At 39.3% G+C, this 24912-nt stretch overlaps 2 protein-coding genes across 2 annotated transcripts in view; both read right to left on the bottom strand.

The window, feature by feature from the left end:
• numbl (NUMB like endocytic adaptor protein) overlaps positions 1 to 11612 on the bottom strand; it is a 68404-nt gene extending 56792 nt beyond the window's left edge. The window contains exon 1 of the mRNA XM_032590904.1: positions 11209 to 11612. The gene's annotated coding sequence lies outside the window, so the exon portion shown is untranslated. The remainder of the gene's footprint in view (positions 1 to 11208) is intronic.
• Positions 11613 to 14357: 2745 nt separating this feature from the next.
• On the bottom strand, positions 14358 to 24479 carry coq8b (coenzyme Q8B). Its single transcript, XM_032546090.1, has 16 exons — positions 24359 to 24479; positions 23569 to 23750; positions 23310 to 23460; positions 21910 to 22097; positions 21528 to 21594; positions 20931 to 21005; positions 20536 to 20655; positions 20367 to 20452; positions 20141 to 20281; positions 19983 to 20064; positions 18942 to 19035; positions 18654 to 18795; positions 18047 to 18154; positions 17877 to 17942; positions 17603 to 17689; positions 14358 to 16692 (listed from the first exon to the last, which is right to left on the bottom strand). Coding segments are annotated over exons 1-16 (1896 nt in total). The 5' UTR covers positions 24360 to 24479; the 3' UTR covers positions 14358 to 16386.
• Between the last annotated feature and the right edge of the window lie 433 nt (positions 24480 to 24912).

The following is a 24912-nucleotide window of genomic DNA, read 5'->3' as shown; positions in this document are numbered from 1 at the left end:
TTCCTACAGTGCAGACAGACAAAGGCCCGTCTGTTCCTCTGGGAGCCAGCAGGGACTGAGACTACCACTTCCTCTGACTATAGAAGGCAGAGGGAATGTAGGGGATGTGAGTTGTGGGAATGAGAACGAGCAAAAATCCAAAGGAAGACAGATAGAAGGCAAAAAAGAAGACGTGACCATAGGGAGCTGTGTGACGGAGGAAAATATGAGAGGATTTGGAGCAGATTTAGAGAAAAATCTCTGGTCTCTGACAACGAGCAGAGTTGAGACATTAACAGTGTTCCTCTCAGCTTCCTTTTAAAAGTTGAAATAGTCCACTCTAGATGCTAACGCCGTCAACAAGCTCCATCTCCTGCAAGCTTATTGCTTTTATTCTCATGGGCGTTTTACCGCAACTCGCCTGCGAAACGAGACACCTCTTCCTCCACCATCTTGCCCTCCTTTCATCCCTCTGTTCATCTCACCAGCACTTACAATGGCTCTTCACCTCTTTCCTCTTGGCCTGCAGCCTCATCCATCTGCTCCTGTAAATAGCTGCTGTCATGTGAAAAGCATTGTGCAAGACTTAGATTCTCCAGGCCTCATTTTCCAGATCGGCGTCTTCCTTTGTTTTTAATGCAAACCTATAGAGAGCTTCACTGCTGACAACCCATTCCTGCACCCCCCCCCCCCACACACACACACATATATATATATATACATTTCTCTTCAAATGAGAAATATATAAAAAGAAATGCACATAATTGAATTCCTTTTTCAAATAAGGAAATAAAGTTCTTCATTTTAGGCATTTTTTGCCTAAAATTCAATAATGTAGTATTCCTTTTGTAACAGTTGATCATACGAATACTTCTAACTTTAACGTGAAAAGTTCAGTGTAGCAAAACGTGCTTAATAGGAGATTTTTTTTGTTCAGAATTTGGTGAACTAGGTGAAGCTAAATTGCTGTGTTTGAGTCTGTCTACTCCAGTTAACGATTAACTGATTACTTTATTAATTGACGATTATTTAAAGCATCATGATTAATCCAAGTGATTAATCCGAGTTGTAATCCTTCTCTCTACAAACAAAATAGGATGAATTCTTGTGAATCCAACATCATGCACAATCCCACCTCACGAGTTGGATGTATTATCACATTCTTGGCCTGAATTTACTATATAATTTTCACCCTTAGCATCATCAATCATGCATGTAAAGATTTGCATAAATTTCATCCCATATGACAGAATATAACGTTTTGTCATCATAAAACCAGATTTTTTCCTCAAGCAATTTTGTCCTTGAGATCTTTTCAAACTTACATCTAGTATAAGGTTCCTGTTCATCTTAGTCTTGTATTGTTCATGACAGAGATGCTAACATCTGAGGCTGTTGGTCACATGTGGTGTGCAGATGGGCTCTATATATAACGATATATAAAGACATAAAAGGAGAGAAGAATGTGGGTATGGAAAGATCAGCCAATATTAAACGAAAGGAACAGTTTTAAAAAGTAAAATGTGATTTTAAGGTGAAAAAAAGCAACAGGGAAAATGGAGAAGGCAGCCACAGAGGAGGAGGTGAACTGATGTGGGCAGAGATAGAGAAAGAGATGAAGGTAGAGGAGTCATGTGGAGTCAGATGCTCCTAATCAGCTGTGCTGCTGTCAGAGCTCCTCTCTATAGCAACAGTGACTCATGGCACCAGTGAGCAGTTTCATAAACGGAAAGCAGCTCTGGCACATTTCTTAAGGGATCGCTCTATGCTGTAGAGGCAAGATGAGAAACAAACTGGATCCCACTGAGAGGAAGTTGCCGACATATTAACCCTGACAGTCGTCGGTACACGTGTTAAAAAAGACAGCCAGTTGAAAATAGAGCAATGATGTTACTCCTAACAGAGTCAATTAGTAATATTCCATATCGATTCCAATTTCAGGTTTTCTTTCAAGTTTGATTCCAATTTTTACTGATTTAGATTTTTCTTTTTCTGCAGTGAACTCCCATCTATTTGTGGTTCAGTATTCATAAGTTCACCTCTTAGTGGGTTTTTTCATGGTCCATATCTAAAGTGTTGTAAAAGAAATGCAGCTTTCAATGTTAAAATATATGAGAAAGCTACTTGACATACTATTGGCTGCTATTTGCAAAGCAGCCAATCAAGAATCATTATTAACTTTCCTTGGCGCTGATTGGCTGAACCCCATAGAGTGGAGATGAGGAATATTGTGGATGTTAACCTTTGTGGTAGTAATATGATGGAAATCCAAAAGAAAATGAAAAAATAACAAAGCACCATCAACGTGAGCAGTGATGAACTCAAAATATTCATGATAGTACATGCTGTTGGACGATATGTTATTAGATCAGAAATTCCAGGACTTCTTAGTTTTGACACATTAATCCGATTTTTATGGCTTTGCCTGCAGATCACCGGTCAGGGTAGGCAGGTTAATCTATAAGCATACAGCCAAGTTTGATTCACATTTCTTTCACATAATTGTCAATTATATAGCTGCTATTTTAATCCCGCAATTTAGTTAAAAAAATCACTTCTTTTTAAGTTGCTTTTCAAATATTTTTTCTTGATTGTCATAAATTTTTTTTCCTCTAAGAATCAAAATAGAATAAAACCCATTAAGCAGAAATGTATTATTAAAGAACCTCTGTTTATTAAAGTGTTGAAGTCTGATTCTCAGACAGGCCAGTTAGTTTTATGCTGGAGCAGATGCAAAAGCCCAAACCCCTCCATCATCCGGCACTGACCTGCACAAACAAAAGTAAATATCCGATCAATCTGAGACCAAGAGGACAAATGTAGCTCTGATAAGTGGGAGTAATAGCCAGGCCTGAGTCCATTAGGTGTTTTATATTCCAGCATTGATAACCTAAAATCAATCCCAAGATGCTTACGAACTCATTTCACATAAGATAAACTTTCTGTAGTGAAAGTGAGTTGTAGGCCTCATAGTCTGGCACTTTTAAGGGAAGTGTTTAATCAAAATAATGATTTAATATAATCACTGGACTCACACAAATATGTCAGGCTGTATAAATGTTTCAATATTTCCATCCACAGTTGTCTGTTTCATGATTTTGTCAGTTTTTTTTAAGCTGAATCTTACTACATTACTGGACAGACAAAGTTGTGATATTTACTGTGACTCATTCTTTTCATCAAGGTTGAACTTTTGCAATCTCACAAAATGCAGACACTCACAGAAACCTCTTTTTTCCCTTACGTGTCCTCCATCAGATGAATCAGCTGATGTCGCGTAAACATATGAGACAGGCTTTCTGTACGAGCGTTACCGGATATACCGAATACATGCACAGCGCCCTTCCATCACACCACTGGGACACACACAACCTTCACCCTCTTTTTAACTCCTCACACAGCTCCGTGAATTGTCCTCTCTGTGCTGTGGAAGATTTAGCTCGACTTCTCTCTGCTGCTACCAATATCTCCCTCTGAATCACTCTGATATTGAGCAATTATTGTATCAGACCTCGTTCTTTCTTCGGTAGCCCAAAAGAAATACTCCCTAATGCGCACGCCCACCCCCACGCACACACACACACAATAGTCTACATAGATTATAAAGTACTGAACTGCATACATGGGCAGTGAATCTTCTAGTGCAGCTACACACTTGTTCCTCTGATGTAAAATAGTCCAAACAATCTTTTCAGGCTCATTTTACTGTCTCTGTTATAGAAACAGCCACCATCCTAAATATGTTTTTACAAACCTGGTAGGGTTTATCGAATAAGTGGTGGGACTGGAACAAGTGTTTCATCAAATTAAGGATCTTAATTGCAATTAATCCCATTTTAATCGGAAATCACATACAGGCAAAATGAGCATTTCAGTTCAAAAACCGTTCTTGCTGCACATTTATTGAATAAACAGATATATGAGCTATACAACTAATTCATTTTGCATAGCCTATGTTATATATAATAGCAAAGTGCTATTATATGCATTCAGCTGTCCAGTTTATATTTCTTTAGAAATGTAGACTGTGGATGCGGACCATAGCACTGGGGATGTCTGTGCTTGCTGCAACATGTTTTGCATTGAGATGCTATTTTAGGCTTGAATAGCTTCAATGACAGGCTAACTCCCTTTAGCACAACTTGCAAACAGTACTATTCTTTTCAAGCATCTCATCAGATCATTTTTAAAGCAAAAATTAACCCCCAGTGGGCCAAGAGCAGCGGTTTAATATTCTATTGCTGTTCATGGATGTCTCTTTTGTGTCACCCACATACAAAAACAGTACAAAACTTGTCTGGTTTATTTTTATTTCATTTCCAGTTGTTTTGAGCTTATTCATTTTTGCTCTGACTGAGGTTATTAGTTTGTCAATATCAAGCTAATAACCTAATTATCCATCCACTGAATGGCTGCAATGTATTTGCAACCATTCCCAAACTTTTGAAGTTTTGGAAACATTTCTCTTTGTTGTCTTGTCTTTTTAAAGAATAGCTAGGAAGAATGGATCGTTGTCAGATGTCGCATTGTTTTTCACAACTTAGGAAAAAGGAGGTCATGGACTACTTGTTAAAAGTCTGTTAAAATGCTAATGTAAAACAGACATCTATTTAAAAAGTATTTTAGTTATATTTAATAGGAATAGTTAAATGTGTCACTTATTGTGTAAACATTGGGTTTGATAAAGACAATTATTTCCTTATGTAGGAAATGTTAAATTAATTTAATTACATCACATTTATGTCTCAATATTTTCCCTCTAAGACTATATGGCCAGTTTAAAGTTTTCGCACTTAGAGACAAAATACGTTCATGCTGAATAAGTAGAATAAAAAACTCAACATTGTCTGAGCTGTGCATGCCATCAGCAGACAGAAAGTAAGCTGGAAAGGCAGGCTCAGGAGCAGAAACAAAAAGCCTGTTAACTTGACCTGCCACCAAAAGAGATAGATGGAAAGTGTTCATTATTCCAAAGAGATCGGGGCCTTTTGCCAAAACAAGGGAGACTGTGGCTCTGTGCCAATAAAAAAGCAGTCTGTTGTTCTGAGTCCTCAGCGGTAGATTCTCTGCAGCATTCACTTCAAATATTTGATTCTGCATAATAAAATTATTTATTTTGCAGCGACATGCAGAACGCAATAAAAAACTAAAAGATTTGTGAGTCAGCATTTGATTTCTGTGTCATGATTTGCGGTTGGAGGTGGTGAGGGAAACGAGGTCACCCCAGGTTGTTGAGAACGAATGATGAATTTAATGAAGATGACAGAGATACAAAAAGTCCAAAGTCCAGGCAGCACAGAATGAGCGAAGGATAAAAGCTCAAAACTGGTAACAACTGATAACAAAATAACTGACGGCAGACAAGACGACGAGACAAGAACCTGACAAGAACCTGACAAAGAACAAAGGAACACAGGTGGGTTTAAATACACCGGGAGACAATCAGGGGAAACAAGGAACAGGTGTGACTAATCAAGGGGTAGACGACACAGAGACTCCACAGAACACAGAAATCTAAATAAACACAGAAAAATCCAAATCCTTACATTCTGGGATTTGATGAGTTCACCAATATTGCCACCACACTACAAACTTACAAGTTAACCTGTGCTAGCGTCTATAGCAGCTAATTTGTTTACATCTCTACTGTTTAAAGAGGCATGATTGTTATTAAACGTGACATATTGTAAGCATATTATGAACATAGCTCTTCCCACATTGCTATTTCACCCCTTCCTGCCTTCATTTTGTACCTATAAGCAGACAATTTTATAAACGCGTACAACAGGAAGACAGCCGTTGCTCCATAGGGGCAGTAATTACTTTCTTATGCATTTTAGTTTTACCGGTAAGAAAAGGTCCTTCATCATAGTCCTGAAACTGTGTTTCCATTTTGTCAGTTAGACAGGCTACAACAGGTCATGATGAAATAAATAAATAAATCAATACACACAGAGAGCAGAAAAATGCAACCAATTTCCACTTTCCTTGTTATATCTAGTGAAGCAAAGAGAGAAACTGCCGATCGCCTAGGTAAAATGCGTTGCAAATACACCCTCACACATCCAGCCCGCCCGCCCTGCTCCCTGCACGCTCTGTCACACGAAGCCAACACAAATTGTTGCCTTCACACATGACTGTTCACCAGACAGCCATTCAAGTTCATCGCTTCAATCATTTTCCAGTCTGAAATGGGGGCCCGTAAGGCTTTATGTGCAGAAGTAGGACTCTAAAGCAAAACACCGCATTTGTCTTCACACTGGGACCATACCAGTAATGTGTGCACTAATGGAAGTTTATGGGAGCAAAGAGTGGTTGCATTTAACTGGCCTGCAAAAATCAGATATCTCTACTCAGCACATACTGGAGGCACTCAGGCAGTAGAGTGTGTGAAAATGTGTGTGAGTGTGTTTGACTGAGAGGGAATTAGAATGGAGGACGGATCTAAAAACCAAGAAAATATGCATCACCAGGGTCAGAAGTTCTGTGCAGAAGAACGACAAAGAAGAGAGGCTCTGTTTGGTGGTTTACATGTTTCTGTCTTTCAGTTCATTTTTCCCTCCTTTTTCTTGTGTTCTCCTATTTTCTCTGGTCTTTTCTAGCTGGTATGCAATTATCACAGTGTAGTAAACTTGAGTAAAAATACAAAATGTTCACTCTATTGAGGCAAAAATATGAAATATGATTTTTTTTGTTTTGTTTCATTATAAGCAGGTATTCCTAGGAACAATTTTAATGCTGTTATTTATAACATTTATTAATTGTTCACTTGATTTTGTTATGTGGTGTTAGCTGGTTAGTAAGGCTAACTGCTCAGGTAAAGCCTGTCGTTTGCTAGTTAGCAGACATGCTGCTTATAGCTTATGTGTTGGTACACTGACCGACCGGGAATATTTCAAAACAGCTGAATTTCTCTTTCTTGTCAGTGAGGGAAAGAAAGACTGAACTGGCACTGTGCAGCACATGTGGGGAAGAGGCATCATAGCATATTCAAAAATTTACTCCTGTACTTCCTCTGGCATCTTATTATGTTGACCGTAAACAATCCAAATACTATTGGAAATCTATGTTTTTTATTTAACCTCGGCATACCTTGATATTGACAACCGATACCCATATCAATTCGTCTTCAACTCCGCACCTCCTCTTCCTCAAGTCATCTCTTTCCATACAGCTGAACATCTTTTATGGAATTTTCATCTTCTTAATAGTTTTGATAAGTCTCTACTGGCAGAATTGTGCATCCAGCTTTAGGCTTTGAGCTTTCATTTATTATGCTTTAACAACCACACATCTACTGGGTAATTCTCAGTGGATTAGAAGACCAAACTACGTTTAATAACTCACTTAATTTATTTATTTCTGTTACTATGGATGAAACTTCTAGATTTAACAGTATTTTTGCTTTTTGGGCTTATGTATGGGGCTGCAAGATAGTACAGTTTGTAGCAAAAATGTCCTGGGTTCAAATCCCAAACTGGGGTCTTTCTGCATGGAGATTTCGTGTTCTACTCTTTGATGCATGACTTCTCTCAAAGTCTAAAAATATTACTATTAGGTTAACTGGTTTCTCTAAATTGGCCTTAGATATCAGTGTGTGTGCCTTAATGGCTGTGTGTATCTGTGATGACAGGGCGACTGCTGGACAAAAGCACCAGCTCTCCTGCGACCCTTTAAGGACAAGCGGGTATGGAAAATTGATGGTTTATTATTATCTATATTTTCTAAGAAACTGAATTTTAGTGTTTCATTATATGCTAGCTATAATGTTTAAAATTACGAGATATAAAAGTTGGTAACTGAAGGAATCATCTGTGTGTAATGAATCTATAGAATTGCACTTAAATTACAGAAATAAATTTCTGCTGAAATTCTAATTGACTGAGATGTGCCTTTAAAGATGAATCCTGCACAGAGCCCAGTGGTAACAGCAAGCTGTAAATCCTCAAAAACAAGATCAGTCACTGTGAATCACTGCCATTATTTAGAAAAATAGCTCAGGGCCGACATATCTTATAGTTTCTGTCATATTTTTTTATGCCTGCAGTTCTTCACCTTCAAGTATCCACAGTACAAGCTTTAAAGAACCCAGTAGTTTCAAAAACATTGCAAACTAGTCATAAAGCAGTAAAGCACTGTCTGCAAACTGGGAAAGAACTTGACCTCCGGTTTATTATAAGACTCCAGAGGTCGGTGTCTGTAATCCACAGAAAAGCAGTATGGAGACGGTAGCAGCAGCCAGGGCTGGAAACGGAGCTGACTGTTTAGTAGACCCACCCTGCCCAACATCGAGGGGGGGGACTCCCTTTCCACCAGACGGCTCCTTGATTGGTCAGCTGGGTGACCTTTGATCCTCGTTGTATTGTGGTTTCAGCATTACCGACCCTCCCCCTAGTGTGTATGTGTGTGTGTGTGCAATGAACGACTGTCAAGTCCTAATGTAGCAATCAGAGCAGTGGTAGAAGGGAAATGGTCTGAGGGGAAATGGAGAGTGTGTAGAGCTGACTATGCGCGGTGCTCTTGTGTGTGTAAATGTGGACGGTGTAATTATATTTTGCCTTTGATGACTGAGTTTCAGTAGTGATTACTTGCACAGCTAATTTATGTCTCTCATCATCTACCTGCATCTCCTGGTCTCCAGCTGACCAGATATAGACTCCGACTCTGGATCCGAAGTCTGAGAGTCAGAAAACAAAGAGTGTCTCCTTCACAGTGTTGGTTCCACCAGAATCACGTAACCTGTGACTCTGGCTATGAGTTTGCAAAACCAGTTAACCCTTCGAAGAGTAGAGACCAAAGATGGCAATGGAGAGACTCAATATGGCTGCAGTTTGTGGCAACATTCTCCTGCAAAACTGAGTTAAATATCGATATCAAATCTAAACATTGAGAAGGAGTTGAGTTCGACTGAGAAAATCATCTGATAATGAAGGTTTTAATCAAAAATTGTTACATTAAAATGAGCGTCACATATCCTCCAAATTTAGATCTGTAAGTGGTTTCTCTAAGTTGCCTTACATTTCCTGTCTGAATCTACCAGTGATATGTTTCACAAATCAGTGACAATGCTCACCGGGGAGCTTTCCTTCTTCCCTGAAGTTATTAGTTTTTCAGATCTGCAGGATGTTTACCAACCAATCTGTAAATCTACACCTGTCATGGAGATTTTCCATCCTACTGTGAAAACTGATGATCAAAACTTTTCTATTACAAATCTACTCACAGTTGACTCTTGTGTGAATATGTAACTCCAATAATTCACCTATTTGCAGACATTTTTTTGTTTAATGTACCTTCAAATTATTTGTAGAAAAGCCACCTATTTCCCGATTTTTTTTTTTTGTAGAGAATATCTCATTTTTGAAAGAAGCTGCCACTTGGGACGATGGAATACGTAGGTAGAATGCTGCAAGACATGCCGTTGACTAGTGTTTGTGAAGCAGCTTTTAGCTATCAATATTTAGCCACTGAGAAAACTTAATGGAAATTCAGTTTCTCAATACATGGGTACAACATGGTTTGTTTAAATGTAAGAAATGGATGCAAGTACAGCAGTGAAAACAGGGAAAAGAGCTGGAAGTAAGACTCGAACAAACACAAAGGTGTTAGATCCTACTGTGGAAAACATCTTCTCTTCCCTCCATTCAAACCCTTGAATGAACACAAGTTTAGATTCCTATCAAGCACTGAATGATACTGTACAGCAGGTGTATCCTACCCAAACATTTCACCAAAACCAAACTTCTTTCAGTCCAATAAATCTGAGATTTTCCAGATATGTTCAGTTATGGATGCATGTAAGAAATCAACTGCAGTTACAAACTCCTCTTCTACACTTCTTGCAAGAAACAGCAACCCCTCCCTTGTAATGAATGGAAATGAGTTAAACCAGTCAAGTATCTTTTTCAATCCTCAATAAACAGCCCAGAGCATAGCCATATTATGTCTTTAGTTGTGCATGTTTTTCTTGGCACCGCTCCAGAGAAATGTCAGTAATGATACTTTGCCTTTGGGCAGCTGTTGAGAAAATCTAGGTGCACTACCCAAACATTCAAGTACTCAGACCGAAAAAATAAATAAATAAATGGACGCAAACAAGAACTTGATCTCATTTAAGACTGAGCTTATCCTCCTGCCAAAACCTTTCTCTTACTCAGAGCTTGAGAACAAACAAACACACGCTGAACTTTCTGTCTTCCATCCCAACATGAGGCTAGAGATCAACTAAAAACCTTCCATCTAATTCAAGTAGTCAAACCCTGAGAGGCTGGGACCCCTTCTCTGTTAATACACCTCAGGTGACTCTGACCTCGCTCTGAGCCCCTCGGTCAGAAGAACAGACCACCCCGCTTTAGCGGCATGACTAGCTGTCTGAGGAATGCCTTGTCATGGAACAGATGGAGACCCTCAGACAATGGAGCTGCATGCGTTTACAACGCCCTGTATAGCAAGGCATGTGCCAATTGTCTAAGCGTGTGCATGTCTATGTGTGTGTGTGTGTGTGTGCATTCTCAAAGCATAACCCCCAAATTCAGGAAATCATACTGGAGGTGGGTTCCAGGCCACATCAGAAAATCAGCACTGAATAGGATTCACTTAGGCCAAAACAACATGATGTTTTAAGGAGAAATCATGGAGAGAGCTGTAGCTTGCTGATGATGTTTCAATCCTAAAGTGCCTCCTTGCATTTACTAGAAAAGAAAGCCACACACACTTAACAGCTAAATCGATATTTAATGATGTCATCCTCGCGACAATAATGACGCAATAAAACCCAGTATCACGGCAGGACTGCTGGAGCAGGGTTCATTAATGAAACCGTGTATTTCTATAACAGCGCTGTAAAGTTGCAGCGTTTGACGATCCATCCTTTGCAGGCTGCTGCTGCTGTAGGATGTCCAAAGTCTGCCGGTAGCTGTGCGTAAGGGCAGATCAGAGTCTCTTCAGGACGCAGGTTTGCTCCCTGATTGTGAATCAGGGCTGTATACGATTATAGCAGAGACTGAAGCGGCCGCATTTCATTCATTTTACACCATATGAGCCATATGGAGAGATGCGAATAGCGTTGCAGCACTGTCTGAAATGCATAATGACCTCTACACTCAATAACTCAACAACACGCTGCTAGAAATCTTGTTTGCATCGTTATTTCTTGATTGTAAAGACATCAGCGGGTTTTAACACTGGAAATATCAGGGATGAGTGCCAGACTGAATCCCATGAACTCACCCAAGAGATCGGCGGATGATCGGCTCCCCTCTGCTCCTCCTCTGAGTAAATCCAGGACCCCGGACGGTAAAATACTAATTCAATCGAGGAATCTGGGATAGGGAATTTCGCGAAATCGTTTTTCATCCACACTAGGAAAGCGACGTGTGGAAGCGACGTGAAGCCGCAAACCGACCTGATCGATGCAAGCACTCCTTAGAATAATAATAATAATAGTAATGATTTTTTTTTTTTAAAAAGGGTTCAAATCAGCGATTCTCTCCAACTCATGCAACCAAAGCGAAATTATTAGAAGAAATAAACCAGAATGTGTGTTTTCGGAGGATATTCTTTGGGAATTTGGTGCGGCTGTAGTAATCTCGGATGCTTTGGTTGTTGACTGTGCACTTACTGGGCCGCTTCCCCCGGCTCCACCCGCTAACCCAACCTTCCCAGTGCGCCCATTGGCACAGGCAACCGGACATGCAAATCTAAGCTTCCCATTGATGTTTTCCAAAAAAAAAAAAAAAGAAGAAAAAGAAAGAAAGAAGGGGAATGGGCTCGCTTTCAGCTTCTCTACTGCGCCTTCGTGTGGCGTAATAGGTCTTACTGCAGGAAAATTCACCTTCCTCCAAAAAAATGCTGTATTAAAGTGCACAAGGGTCCCAAATAGAGTGCTTAATATGCTGTTGATTATAATATATTTTAAGTTATGGACTAAGGGAAAGTAAAAACTAAGAAAATAATGTACCTTTTTAACACAATTTTTAAAACAAAAATCTGATGGTGTGCATGCACACAGATTCAGCTCCAATTATGGTGACAGACCCAAACAAACCTAGTGCAACCAATTGCCTTTAAAAGTCACCAAATTAAAGAAAAAAAACTACCCCTGTGTGTAATTTAATCTAAGCATTTAACTGAAGCAACCGTGTGAAGGCCTCAGAGGTTTGATAGAGAACATTTGTCCAACAACAGGATCTTGAAGACCAAGAAACAGAGCAGACAGGTCAGGTATAAAAGTGTGGAGATGCAAAAAATAGAATTAGGTTATAAAACACATAACTTTTTGGAGCATTGCTCAATGCAACATCTAAAAATGGAAAGATGGAATAACAGAAATTCCTACAGTGACGGACATCCAGAAAACAAGTTGGTTTTTTTTTTATTTTACAAAAAAATATAAGAAATGACATGTCCTATGGTTTTTAGACCTCCGCAAGAAGACCTAGATCAAAGATAGGAACAAGCCAGACAGAGGATACAGCACACAAGTGAGAGAAGATGCTTTGGTTAGGCCTACCTGGCGTAGTCCATAGAAAATGTTACCTTTCAGTTTCCAATCTGAATTTTTCCCATTCCCCAATGATCTTCTTTGCACAATGTCAATGTTCATTAATACGTTGGTTTTTAGTAAAGCTGACTTCAAAGCTGTCAAGTTAAAGCACCAATAAAAAGCTCAGAGACAAAATTAAACAAAAAAGAGCTGTTTCTGCTCCAATGAACTGTGGCCAGCTGCCTCTCACACGCAAAGGAACGCTCCAACTTTCCACTGAAGAAAACTACACGAAAAGAAAGTGCTTTTTCTTCTCCCTCCTCAACATGTGCTGCACTCATTAACTGTGGCTGATTCCCAGAGCTTGAAAAAATAAACCTGTGATTTTGTTGCTGTGTAAGAGCCTGACACACTGTCAGAACAGCTCAGCAGATGTTACCTCAGTGGAACGAAGCCTCCAGCTAGCACTAATAAGATGCAGTTAAAGAATGCATAAACTGAAAAAAACAAAATGTTACAGTTGAAACAATAAACTTTCAGACATTTAAGCTGGATGGATTTGAATCAATATGTCTACACCGTGTTCCAAATTATTATGCAAATTGGATTCAAGTCATAAAGATTACATTTTTGTTGTGCTGTTAAATTTATAGATGGCATTGTGTGTCAGGGCTCTTTGAATCACAATAATTAATTTCAGAGAGCTGGGTTGATTAGTTTGTCTGGTGAGCTCAATTAAAGGAAATCTACTTAAGAAGGATGTTCCACATTATTAAGCAGGCCACAGGTTTCAAGCAATATGGGAAAAAGAAAGAATCTCTCTGCTGCCGAAAATCATCAGATAGTGTAGAGCCGTATGACAAGGTATGAAAACATTAGATATTTAACAAAAACTGAAGCGTTATTGTACTGTGAAGAGATTTGTGGCTGATTCAGAACAAAGATGGCTTTGTACAGATAAAGGCATAATGAGGAAGGTTTCTGTTAGACAAATTCATCGGATTAAGAGAGCAGCTGTTAAAATGCCCTTACAAAGCAGCAAACAGTTATTTGAAGCTGCTGGTGCCTCTGGAACCTCAAGGTGGAGGATCCTCCAGAGGCTTGCGGTGCATGAACCTACTATTCGGCCACTCCTAACCAGAGCTCACAAGTAGAAATGGTCGCAGTGGGCCCAGCCGTATATGAAGATTAATTTTCAAACAGACTTGTTCACTGATGACTGCTGTGCAACCCTGGATGGTCCAGATGGACGCAGTAGTGGATTGGTGGTGGATGGCCACCACGTCCCAACACGGCTGTGACGTCAGCAAGGAGGTGGTGGAGTCATTTTTTGGGCCGAAATCATGGGGAGAGAGCTGGTCGGCCCCTTCAGAGTCCCTGAAAGTGTGACAATGACCTCAGCAAAGTATATAAACTTTCTGACTGATCACTTTCTTTCATGGTTCAAAAAAAATATTCTGACATCCTGCAAAGATATTCAAGTAGAAACTATCCACAAACTCACAAGTTCAATGGATGCAAGAATTCTACAGGTGATATCAAAGAAGGGGTCCTATGTCAACATGTAACTCGGTCTGTTAAGATGTTTTTGATTGAAATAGCTTTTGATTTTAGTACATCTGACCACTTAATGCTGCACATTCAAAGAATGACCGTTTGCAGTTCTTTATAATCCATAAAATGTTAAGAAAATCTGCTGTGCATTAATTTGGAACAATGCATTTTGAGGTTTTTATTTTTGAAAAAAAAAATGTTCTCATGGGGGATTTGTTCAGTAAAATTTGATTTATACTGTAATAGTTCATGACTTGAAAATTATACTGACCATCATTTGCATTGACCATTTAAGAAAATCTGAAAAAATATCACTTGCATAATAATTTGCAACACGGTGTATGTGGAAACATTGTAAATTTAATGGTTAAAAGATAATTCATGAAATCCAACTAATCTGTCAAATTAACTGATTTGACAACATTTAAATGCTAATTATGAAGAATATTTGTTTTGTCCTCAGGGCTGGACAGTAGTTCAGTGTAATGCTGCTGCCTTGCAGCAAGAAGCTCCTGGGTTTGAATCCACGTCTGAAATGTTTCTGCACAGAGTTTGGAAGTTTTCCCTGTAAATAGACTGGTTCTCTCTGGGTTCTCCTGCTTCCTCTCAAAGTCCAAAAACATGATTCGGATAATTGATCTTTCCGTATACCCCTTCCTCCCTAGATATGTACAAGTGAGACAGCCTACAAACCTGACTCAGTTATACCAGTTCTATCATGAGAAATGGGCCAGAAGTTCTGCAAGCTATAATGAGAAGCTTGTGAAAGAAAACCCAAAATGTTTGACCCAAGTCAAATGATACCAAAAATTGTAGTAATGCATTTAAACCTTTACATTTGAAGACATTAACAAATACATTTCTGACCTATTCTTTTATTATTGTGGCAGTTAGCAAATACAAATATATGACTGACAATCATGACTAACATAAAACAAGAGAGTTTTGGTCTGATTTAACTTCAGACAGAAGAAAAAAGGTGTCTTTTCATTCAGTGTAAACTTCTGGTTTGAACTGTAAGCAGTTTCCCTGACATCAGACAGCTAAGATGTCTGATTCTTTTGCAATAGCTGCCTCACAGTGCTGAAGCTTCGCTTGCTAGTATGTTGGACTTTAGCATCAGCATTGATTTTTTTGTTTTTTGGCATGTCTAGACTGGATGGGTTGTTACTGACATCTGGTGATAATTTTGTCTCGATTGCACTTAAAATATATTTATTTAGCACATTTCTGATGAGTTCAATCCTTATTTTACCCACAGCTTACATATGTAGTACATAATACCTAACTAGCGCAAGATTCCTCCCAGATCTAAGGTCTGGTTTCCAATACAAATCAAACACATCAATAACATGCTCAAGTCCTCCTTTTTTAATAGGTTCTAATGGCCTGGTTGGACAGTAAAGTGGCAAAATCGCCTTGGGGGAGGGGTTGTGGGGTTAGCTTCCCTGAATATAGACCCATCAATGCCTCCATTATCTCAAGGCTTAAGTATCTAAGCCTGTAATTATGCTTGCATGTCGATGCAAGACAATTGCAGGAAACCGTGAGGTCAAATATGGCCTCTAGTTAGTGACGTTTCCACAGATGGGTTCTTAAAGCTGAAATGGAAAGATCAATCTGTGATCAAGAAAAACCTCGACTTTCGGCCGTTTAAGGTCAACAACAAAAAAAGGCAACCCTTAAATAGACGCCTCAATAAGTCTTGCATTTTAGTTATACAAAAGAAAGCACACAAGGAAATAACGTATTTTCCAGACACAATGTTGCTAATGTGTTTAAAATAAGCACATTGGAGTTTTATGGCAAGTAGACTTTATAATGAAAGACCATTATTCTGCAGGGTTCCATTAGGCCGTCTAATTCCTCTGATAATCTGCTCATCCAGTCTGGCGGGCATCACATTTAGGTGAAAGCTTTGTTCACAGACTCATTCTCCAACAAAGGAAAGCCTTTGGCAGCATCAGATATCCTCTGCAGGGACTTTTATTTGGAGGGCAGACATTTTCTTTTCAGGAATATGACTGGCCTTGCTGTCAAGAGATTTTAAGTTGGATTCTTTTTGTTTTAAATCATGGCAAACACTTGAGAAGATGTGTTTGTTGTGTTAAATAAAATTAAAAACTGTTTCACTAGTAAAATGAATAATTTGCTTAATTTTTTTTACAGTAATTCAAAAGGCTATTATGACATTTTTACATTATTATCTATATAGGAGCTCAGTTGCGCCTCAGATGGCTCATGTTGCATCTTCACAATGCTGAAGATCCAGATAACAGAGTCCAGTTCAGAGTCTCCACCTCAGGCTAATTCTTTTAGTACAGCAATCCCTGCTTATTTAGGGCAGGAACAATCGTCCCTCAGCTTGTCTAGGCGCTGGCTGGTGCCATCCTCTCAGCCTGCCTCCTCTGCATGTAGGCGTTGTACACGTCCAGGAACATGTCCCTGCAGGGTATGTTGGCTTTCAGTTTGGAGCAGATCAGGAAGGAGCCGGCCATTTTGCGGTGGAGAGAGTAAGTCTCCTCGGGGGGAGGAGTGAGGCGATGGCGCAGCATGATGGGGACGAGGTTCTGGATGCGCTGCGTGGTGCTCTGTGTGCTGAAGTCAAAGGGCTCGGTGGACGCAAAGGCTTCGCCGAGGATCATCACGGCCTCAACGTGGGCATCCTTAAAGGCCTGATGGCAAATAAGAACCCACGTTAAAGTTGTCTCTTCTTCATTCCCTGATCTATGGTGCCTAGAAAAAGCTTTAAAGCCTGTTGAACTTTTTCACAAACCTCAATGCAATTTACTAAATTTTAAGTGCAAGACCAACAACAAAAAAGGACATCTTGAAGTGAGGTGCAAGCACAGTCGCAAGTCTTTTGCACTGATTCTACATTTTTGTAGTTCTGAAGAAAATCTTTGCAAGTTAGTTTAGCCTCAGTTAGAATGGATTGACAGCATGTGTGAACACCAGTTTTCAAGTTTGCCACAAATCCTTAAGATCTCTGTTTACTTTGCCTTAAACTGAACTCTAGTCCGTTTGCCTAGAAAGTTTGGTTAATTTGAGGAGGTGTGAATGTGTAATCTTACTCTGATGTGGACCAAAAACAGTGAACTTTGGTCTGTTTACAAACCTAGGTCTTGGTTTGGTTGAAGTGAACTCTGGTGCGGTTTGAATGTATATGTGAATGCCAAGTGGACCGGATATCATTCCAAAAGCAGGAACCAGACTACAGTGCATGCATTCTGGGTAAATACAACCAAAACAAAAGTGTGAGTCTAGAGAAAAAATGGATTGTTTTTCTGTTGTTGTTTTTTACCAGCGACAAAAGAGAAGTCCTACAACAGCTAAAATCTGATACCACTTCATTTTTGTAGTGGTATATTTCCACCACAGCGGGTTTAATATTGAGTTCAATTTTGGTCTAAACTGTTCTGATCAGTAACATATTGGTGAAGGCAGTTAGAAAAGAGGATGGGAGGTAGGAAATGACATCAAGGACAGAAAGGAAATAACAACGGGCAGATTAGGCAGAAGGAAACACTACATCAAAAATAAATGAGCAAAGCAGAAACAGCAGATTTAATTAAAATAGCCCACCTTGGTCTCAAAGCCTGTTAGGAACTTCAGGTCTTTGGATTTGGACAGGACGGTGTCCCGATCACCAACAGAAGCTGCATAAACCACCTGGACACATGACATAAGAGCCCAGACAAAACCATCATGTAGTTGCAGAAACTGCATTAGTGCCATTAGCACTTGCAAAATGTCTACATGGATGAGTTTCCTTGGTAGTCAGATCCTCAGTGTTCAATTATTCAGAGAAAATCTTCCTTCATAAATCATGTATTGAGATTCACAACAGTCAGCATACCTGGATGTAGTCATCTGTGAAAGTTTCTGGGTAGCCTCTGCAAGCTCCAAAGTCTAAGAGGACAACCTGCAGACAAGGATCAGGGTTAGGATTCGTGCTGCATATCAGAGGAAGACGAGTTTAAAAGGTTCCATTGTGTTAAACACATTCTCCAAATGTAGATTCCTCACCTTGTTGGTTTCAGAGTTGTAAAAGAAGTTGGCCCAGTTTGGATCAGTCTGCATGAACCTGAACTCAAACAGCTCCCTCAGACATAAGTGAAGGATGTTGTAACAGATCTGCAAAGGAAACAAGACAATGATTTTATTCCTATATGCATCTGATGGTCATGTCATAAAGCTTTGCAACAAAGTGGATCACCCTTGGAAAAAAAATGTATTTATATAAACAAAACAACAGTATTTAGCTTTTCTTTTTCTTAAACCCTGTGCCAAGTTTTACTGAAGAAACAAACCCAATATTACTCACTGGTTTTCTAACCACCAGCAAAGTTTGTAATGTCAATTTAAAACATGGATTATATTCATAAAGTGTAGAGGTTTTGATTCCAGAGCTTTCATGTGTGTGTGGATAATGAAGGTCTTTGCTTTCCACTTATGCGAGGTTACCTCAGTGATCAGATGACAAGATATTCAGATTACTTTTGTTTATATGCAAGATGCAGATATAGAGACGCTTGTGATCACTGCACCCTTGCAAAAACAATTTTTGCAAATAAATATACAAATTCTCAACTCCAACACCTAAAATACATGTGTTTCTTGAGTAAAACTGTACCTGGTTCCTTGTTTCTTGATCCAGGTCAATGCAGCGATCCAGAGGAACTCCTTGTACCAGCTCCATGGATATCACCCTGCGTGAGGACAACTCATCGATTACCTTTGGAACCTGGAAATATGGGTCACCCTCCAGCAGTGACCTGCAGGCCAGACATGAGTTGTCCAATAACAGGAAAAAAAAAAAATAATAAAAAAATTTAACTGGTAGCAAAAAGTGGTTTTAATTTGACATGATGCAAGTCAGTGCACTGACAAACTGCCTTGTGGCTAAGACTAATAAAGTTACCTGAACTTCTTGGCGCTCTCTGCTTCCCTTTTATAGTTGCACTCCCACTCCAGCTCCCTCTGGAGAACCTCCAAGCTGCTGTCAGCAAACAGACCTGTGGACAAATGGAGCAAAACTCAGCATGTAAAAACAGCCAAAGCATAACCGTTAACTTCATTGTTGAACGTGGCGTTTCAGATGATGTGCGTGGGAAAAAACAAGGAGTTGACTCAGTAAGACTTTGTGCGGAAGATTTTGTCTTTGACCTTCATTGACACCTGATGCCACAATAATGTTTCAGGATAGACAACATTTCTAAAAGAAACTTGTATATTATTAATTAAAGCATAAATAGCCACCTGGAAAATGATCATACCATTTGGTTTCCTGCATCTCCTGCAGTTTGATTCCTTCCATTTGCATTTTTTGGTTCTATTTAACAAAAATGTTAAAGTAGATAAAACCCAAAAGAACAATAGATAGTGTGGAACTAGAGAGCTGGTACAACTATAGCACCACCTCATGGTCAATTGCAATGATGACACTGAATGAAAGAAAAAGATTAAAATTGAAATAATAATGTTTCATGTAATCAGCTAAATTAAACTAGCTAATATAACTTCTGGACATAAAACTAAACAGCATTAACTCAAGTTTACATCACATCCTCTGGTACACTTGAAGTATCGTTACAGGTAAAAAAAAATAAAATAAAATGCAACCATTTTAAAATTCCTTTGCATTTGGTTACTGTATTAGTTTTGCATTTCCCTTTAGTTGATCAAATAAAGCCAACAGAAGGAAGCTGCTCTATGAAGCTTTTCTTCACATAGTGCGATGCTCTGTGTTCTTACACAGCGTGCTGCTCACCACTCTGAATCTGCAGCTTTAGTCTCGTTATTGATATTTCTGGTGCAAGAAGGAACTTTTTTTCTGGTTCTTCTCATACATACTTCGCGAACCGATAACATTTTAAGTATTTTTTTGACGTTTATTCAGAAATGCTATGATAAGAAAATGCTGCAGTGATAAAGAGTGGTAAGATATTATTTACAGCATTACCTTCTGGCAGAACCACACTCATCTTCAGTACTGACATCAGGTTGTCTATGTCACTTTGGATGCTCTCTGCTACTCCAGGGTACTGGGATGGAAATGAGAATAAAAAGATTAAAAATAAGACAAACATTGAGGGAAAGATGGTATGAACTGTTTTATACCTGAATCTTCATGGCAATCTCTCTTCCATCCTTCAACACCCCATGATGCACCTGTCCGATAGAAGCCGCGGCAAACGGTTTATCCTCAAACAATGAGAGCTTCTCCCTCCATCCTGGCCCGAACTCCTCCTCCAGGACTTTCTACTCAGACAGAAACACACACTTTTCTGTGTTTCATTCGATTCAGTCAGTCACTTTGCATCTGTCACGGACAGATCGTGCTTACGGTCATCTGCCATGTGGGCATAAAGTCTGCACTCTGTCGGACTCTCTCAAAGATCTTCTGCAGCTGAGGGTTGATGAAGGAGTTGTCTGAGAAAAGGGAAAACATGTCAAGGCTGGAAAACAACTCTGACTGTGAGCAGATTTTCACATGAAGCCGTGATAGTGAGTACCTTGTATGCTGAGCATCTGGCCTATTTTCAGAGCTGCTCCTCGAACCTTACACAGAGTGTTGACGATTCTTTCAGCGTTGGCCTCCGACAGGAAGGGCGAGTCCATAAGGGCATTCATCTCTGGAAACACCACATAAAAAAAGACAAACATGTTAGAAAATGCATACTGAGAACATGTGATACTCAATATTTACAGATTATTTCTAAAAAGAAATTTGAGCAAGCTGCGATTCCCACAGAGCTCAACTCCTAAACCTTTCAAAGGCTTGTTATACTGCTTGATCCAAAGCTAGCCCAACTTCTCAGAGTCCCAACAGCTTTCCATTAATCTGTTGAGTTTGTGAAATATCTCACTACAGCAAGAACACTAAACAGAGAAGTGAGAATGTCTTCACCTCCTTTTTGTTTCCCTCCTAGCGACTGCTTGGCCACCTCTGCAATGGCACCGATGCCCAGTCCAACAGCCAGACCTGCAGCAGACAAACTGAAATATTTAATGCTGAGGTTTCTGTAGGAAGACTTCAAGCATTTTTCAAATGTTCTTTCTAAAATTCTGGCAATATGGTTTGTTAGCATTTGGTTACCAATGCCAGCAGTAGTAGCACTTTTGACTATAAGAATATACAATATATAGCAATACACTGTACATACTTGCAAGTGACATGATTAATAATTTTAGTGTTACATTAAAATTGGTGGTTTTAATGTCACAAAATAGGAGAAGCATCAAGGAGTATGATTACATTTGGAAGACACTAAAGAAATCTGATGTTATTTACATTTTAAAGGAAATATATTATGTAATTTTGACTTCTGAGTTTTATATCATAGCATTTGATTTATAGCATTTGGCTGTGCTATAAAATGGCGCTGTGCCTGGAAAAAATATAATACAATATAATTGTTAACCAGAATTTTAACTTTGTAATGAATATTCAGAAAGAAAAAAAAATCTGTCTATGAGCCAAAACAGAACAACACGATATTCTCACCACCAAAATTAACGAGCCGGCTGATTCTTGTGGAGGGAACCTTCCTCTCCTTGGCTCGCTCACTCAGCTGAAGAAGGTGAAAAAAACTGTTATCACAAGTAATTCATAGCAGTGTGAGTAAAGGAAAAAATGTGACTGAGGAGGTTTAAGAAATACAAGCAGAGTTCTGACTTTGCTTGCATTTCATCTAATACAGCACCACTCTGCTCCAATTGACACATCAGTACTTCCACATTACAAATTAAATGCACTAAAACACCATGAGGTATTCATCTCCACACCTCATTTTAAATACAAACAAGCTCAGATCAAGATTTTTCTGTATACACAGTAAATATCGCATAATTTGCAGTGATATACAGCGGAGCCATTTCAAACCAACCTTCTGTCTGACTGGTTTTGCCTGGCCCTGTTTTGCCTCTCTGGCTTTCTTTATGTCCTCAGGCGTGAGCTTGGCCACTGCCGTGTCGTGGACAGATCTGGTCTGGCAGTAGAAGTGCCGATGGCCGTGGACGGTGTGCAGGAAGCGAGAGTTCTGTCCTGGCCAGCCCGCTCCACCTGGAGCTGTGCCTGGATCAGAAAGAGTTCCAAGAATAAGAGGAAACAGGAATGTTCTACAACATAAAGACATGAAGGTGATAACATCAATCACTCTGCTGGTTTAGACCTGCAGAGTAAACCTGTGTTTTGGTTGTGTAGAACAGAGACTGAATGAGGGACACTGGTGCCATATTGACCAAGAAGGAATACTCTGAACTAAACATTGATGCTTGTTCTTCCGTAACATGACATTTAAAGGCTGATAGAGACGAGCAACAGAGAGTTTATGTTTATTGAGTATTTGATGTCAGCAATATGTTTCAAATGTTTTGCACCACAAAAACAAAGCTTGGGTAAAACATCAAGACAAAGACATCCTGGAAACATGAGCGTAAAACCACTGGAGAGGTAGAGTTTCAGCAAGAACGCCCACTACCAGTCTAAAGAAATAAGGTTTTGGTAATTAAATGCAAACATTACTCTTTGTAGAGCAGACAAAGCTAAAAATTTGTGCTTGGACTTGCTTAAACTTTTTGAATCGAGTTAATTACAGAACCAGTAATTCATCACATTTTAATTGAAAACTATATATTGACAACATAAGTAACATTTTCAATTCAAAAACCCTTTTTGTTCATGCCATTATACCCATTCAGCTTTCAAGTGTTTCAGGAATCCTTGATCATTCATGTAAAAATACTTCTTTAGAAATGTAGACTATCAAACCTGGCATTAGCACTGGTGACATCTGTGCTAGCTACAACCATTAAAATATATGTAAAAATTTACATAAGGTACATTTTTATCAAACCATTGAAAAGTGTAAACTGGTCCATTCCTATTCTGAAGTGAGAAAATAACATTCAAAGAAATTTTGTTTAAAACCACAGCCAGTGGAAATAATAGTCAATGTATTCTGAAATACATCTAAAACATCGTGAGAGCTGTGAAAAGGAAAGTTGCCCTGTGATTTGTTGACTTCCAGAGTCAAATCTCCACTAAAGAGGAGAGGGTCAGTCAGTTTGTATTTAATGGATAACAGGGGGCCGATTTATTTGGTACCCTGTTGTTCAGTTATAATAAAAACATAACTTTATCCGCTTTGAAAGATATTCAGACCAAGTTCAAAGATTTCTCGGTTTCTGCCTGAGTTTTCTCTGTTTCTTTTAAATATGAGGTTTAAATGGCTTCCAGGCATTTTTTTTAGATTCCCTTGGTGCCGCAAGTTTGGGATGTTAATACCTGTGTGCATCCCTGAAGTCGGTCCTACTCCTTCTTGGCTTTGCTCTGCAGTTCCAGGGGGAAACTCGGATCCCACCCCCCATTTGGCTACTTCATCTGGGTCCATATTCTCCCAGCCTTCTGCATCCGGAAACACATCTTCCTTTATAGACTATGGTGCACACACACAAACATAACAGAAAGCATTTAGAAAAAGATAGGAGCAGTCGAGTGAAACCTTTGCTGTGCCCCATAGTCACAGACAGCTTATTACACTCACCTCATTGGTGCTGCCCATAAAAGTGGCCAGCAGGCCTTCAGCCACATCCTGAGCAGCTTTGACTCCTGCACCCACAGATGAGTTGCAGGCCATTAATCTGAGCTGCTCTCCCTGGGTGGTGACTAAAGCAGAACCCACTTTACCAGCCCCACGCAGAACCTGCAGGACCTCTGACAGCATCACTTCAGACACACAGAAGGGAACAAATGAAACAGGGTGGTCTGAAATGGCCAAACAAATCAGCCGCAGTTCTCCAGCACGCTGAAACTACACAGGAAGGACAATACCGTTGTGAATACATTTTCACAATACAATATAAAATAAATAAATTATAAATAAATAAATTACTATATATATATATATATATATATATATATATATATATATATATAGTGTATATATTATATACTATATATATATATATAGTACAACGGTATTGTTGTGAGTACAATACCTTATTCACAACAGCTTGAATTTGGAATAATCCAAATTCAAGCTGCTGTTGGATGTTTAACCTCGGATTTGTCTGGGTAGAAAAGTTACCAGACATGCGCCAGAAACGCGTGTTATCTCATATCAGTGCGGAAAAAAAATATTCTCAAAATCACAGCAAGCATTTAGAAACATAGTAACAAGCTCTGTGTTTAGCTCGTGGATGTACTCAAGTCAACATACGGAGTTGCAGCTGAAAGGTGCTAAAAACGACAAGCTAGCGACTGCAAACTTAAACCCACGGTTCTAAAGTCTGAAAGAACAAACCGGCCTAGGTTAAACCCTAGCCAGGACTTACTTTTATTGAATAAAATCGTCTTCCAGTGTTTGTTCAACGGTTGCCCTCTCAGTAGCTCTTTATGATCTGTTTTACAACGGCACACAACACCCGGAAGTTAAAGCTCAACAGATTGAACTAACGTCCAATGATAGATGTAGATGGGCGGGGTTTTGATTGCAAAACGACGGGAATGTTCTTCTGACCAACCGCGGCACTAAATAGTGGATGACGAAACTGCAACTGGAATAAATTGACCAATCGTGTTTAACCAAAGGCGGGTCAAAGCGGAAAAAAAACCTCCAATGAGGGTTAAGAGGTGTTCCCATGGAGGTGGGTTACTAAATACACGTGCTATGAGGTACAGTTACCAAACTTATGATTATTTTTCTCAAGGTTCCTGATGTAAGCATAACGTTTGCCATTCTTTGTTATTTGCAATGGTAATAAAAAAATTTTAGACACTTTTTTGCAGTAAATTGAAAAGACTAGTTTTTTTGTGGATTAGCATGTTAACAACTATCATGCCTACAGCTGTAGGAATATAAACATGTGTCACACTTAAACATCATGTC

The sequence above is a fragment of the Xiphophorus hellerii genome, chromosome 18 (genome assembly GCF_003331165.1).
Source record: "Xiphophorus hellerii strain 12219 chromosome 18, Xiphophorus_hellerii-4.1, whole genome shotgun sequence".
Lineage (NCBI taxonomy): Eukaryota > Metazoa > Chordata > Actinopteri > Cyprinodontiformes > Poeciliidae > Xiphophorus > Xiphophorus hellerii.
The sequence above is the reverse complement of the archived record's forward strand: the minus strand, read 5'-3'. Positions and strand labels throughout refer to the sequence as shown.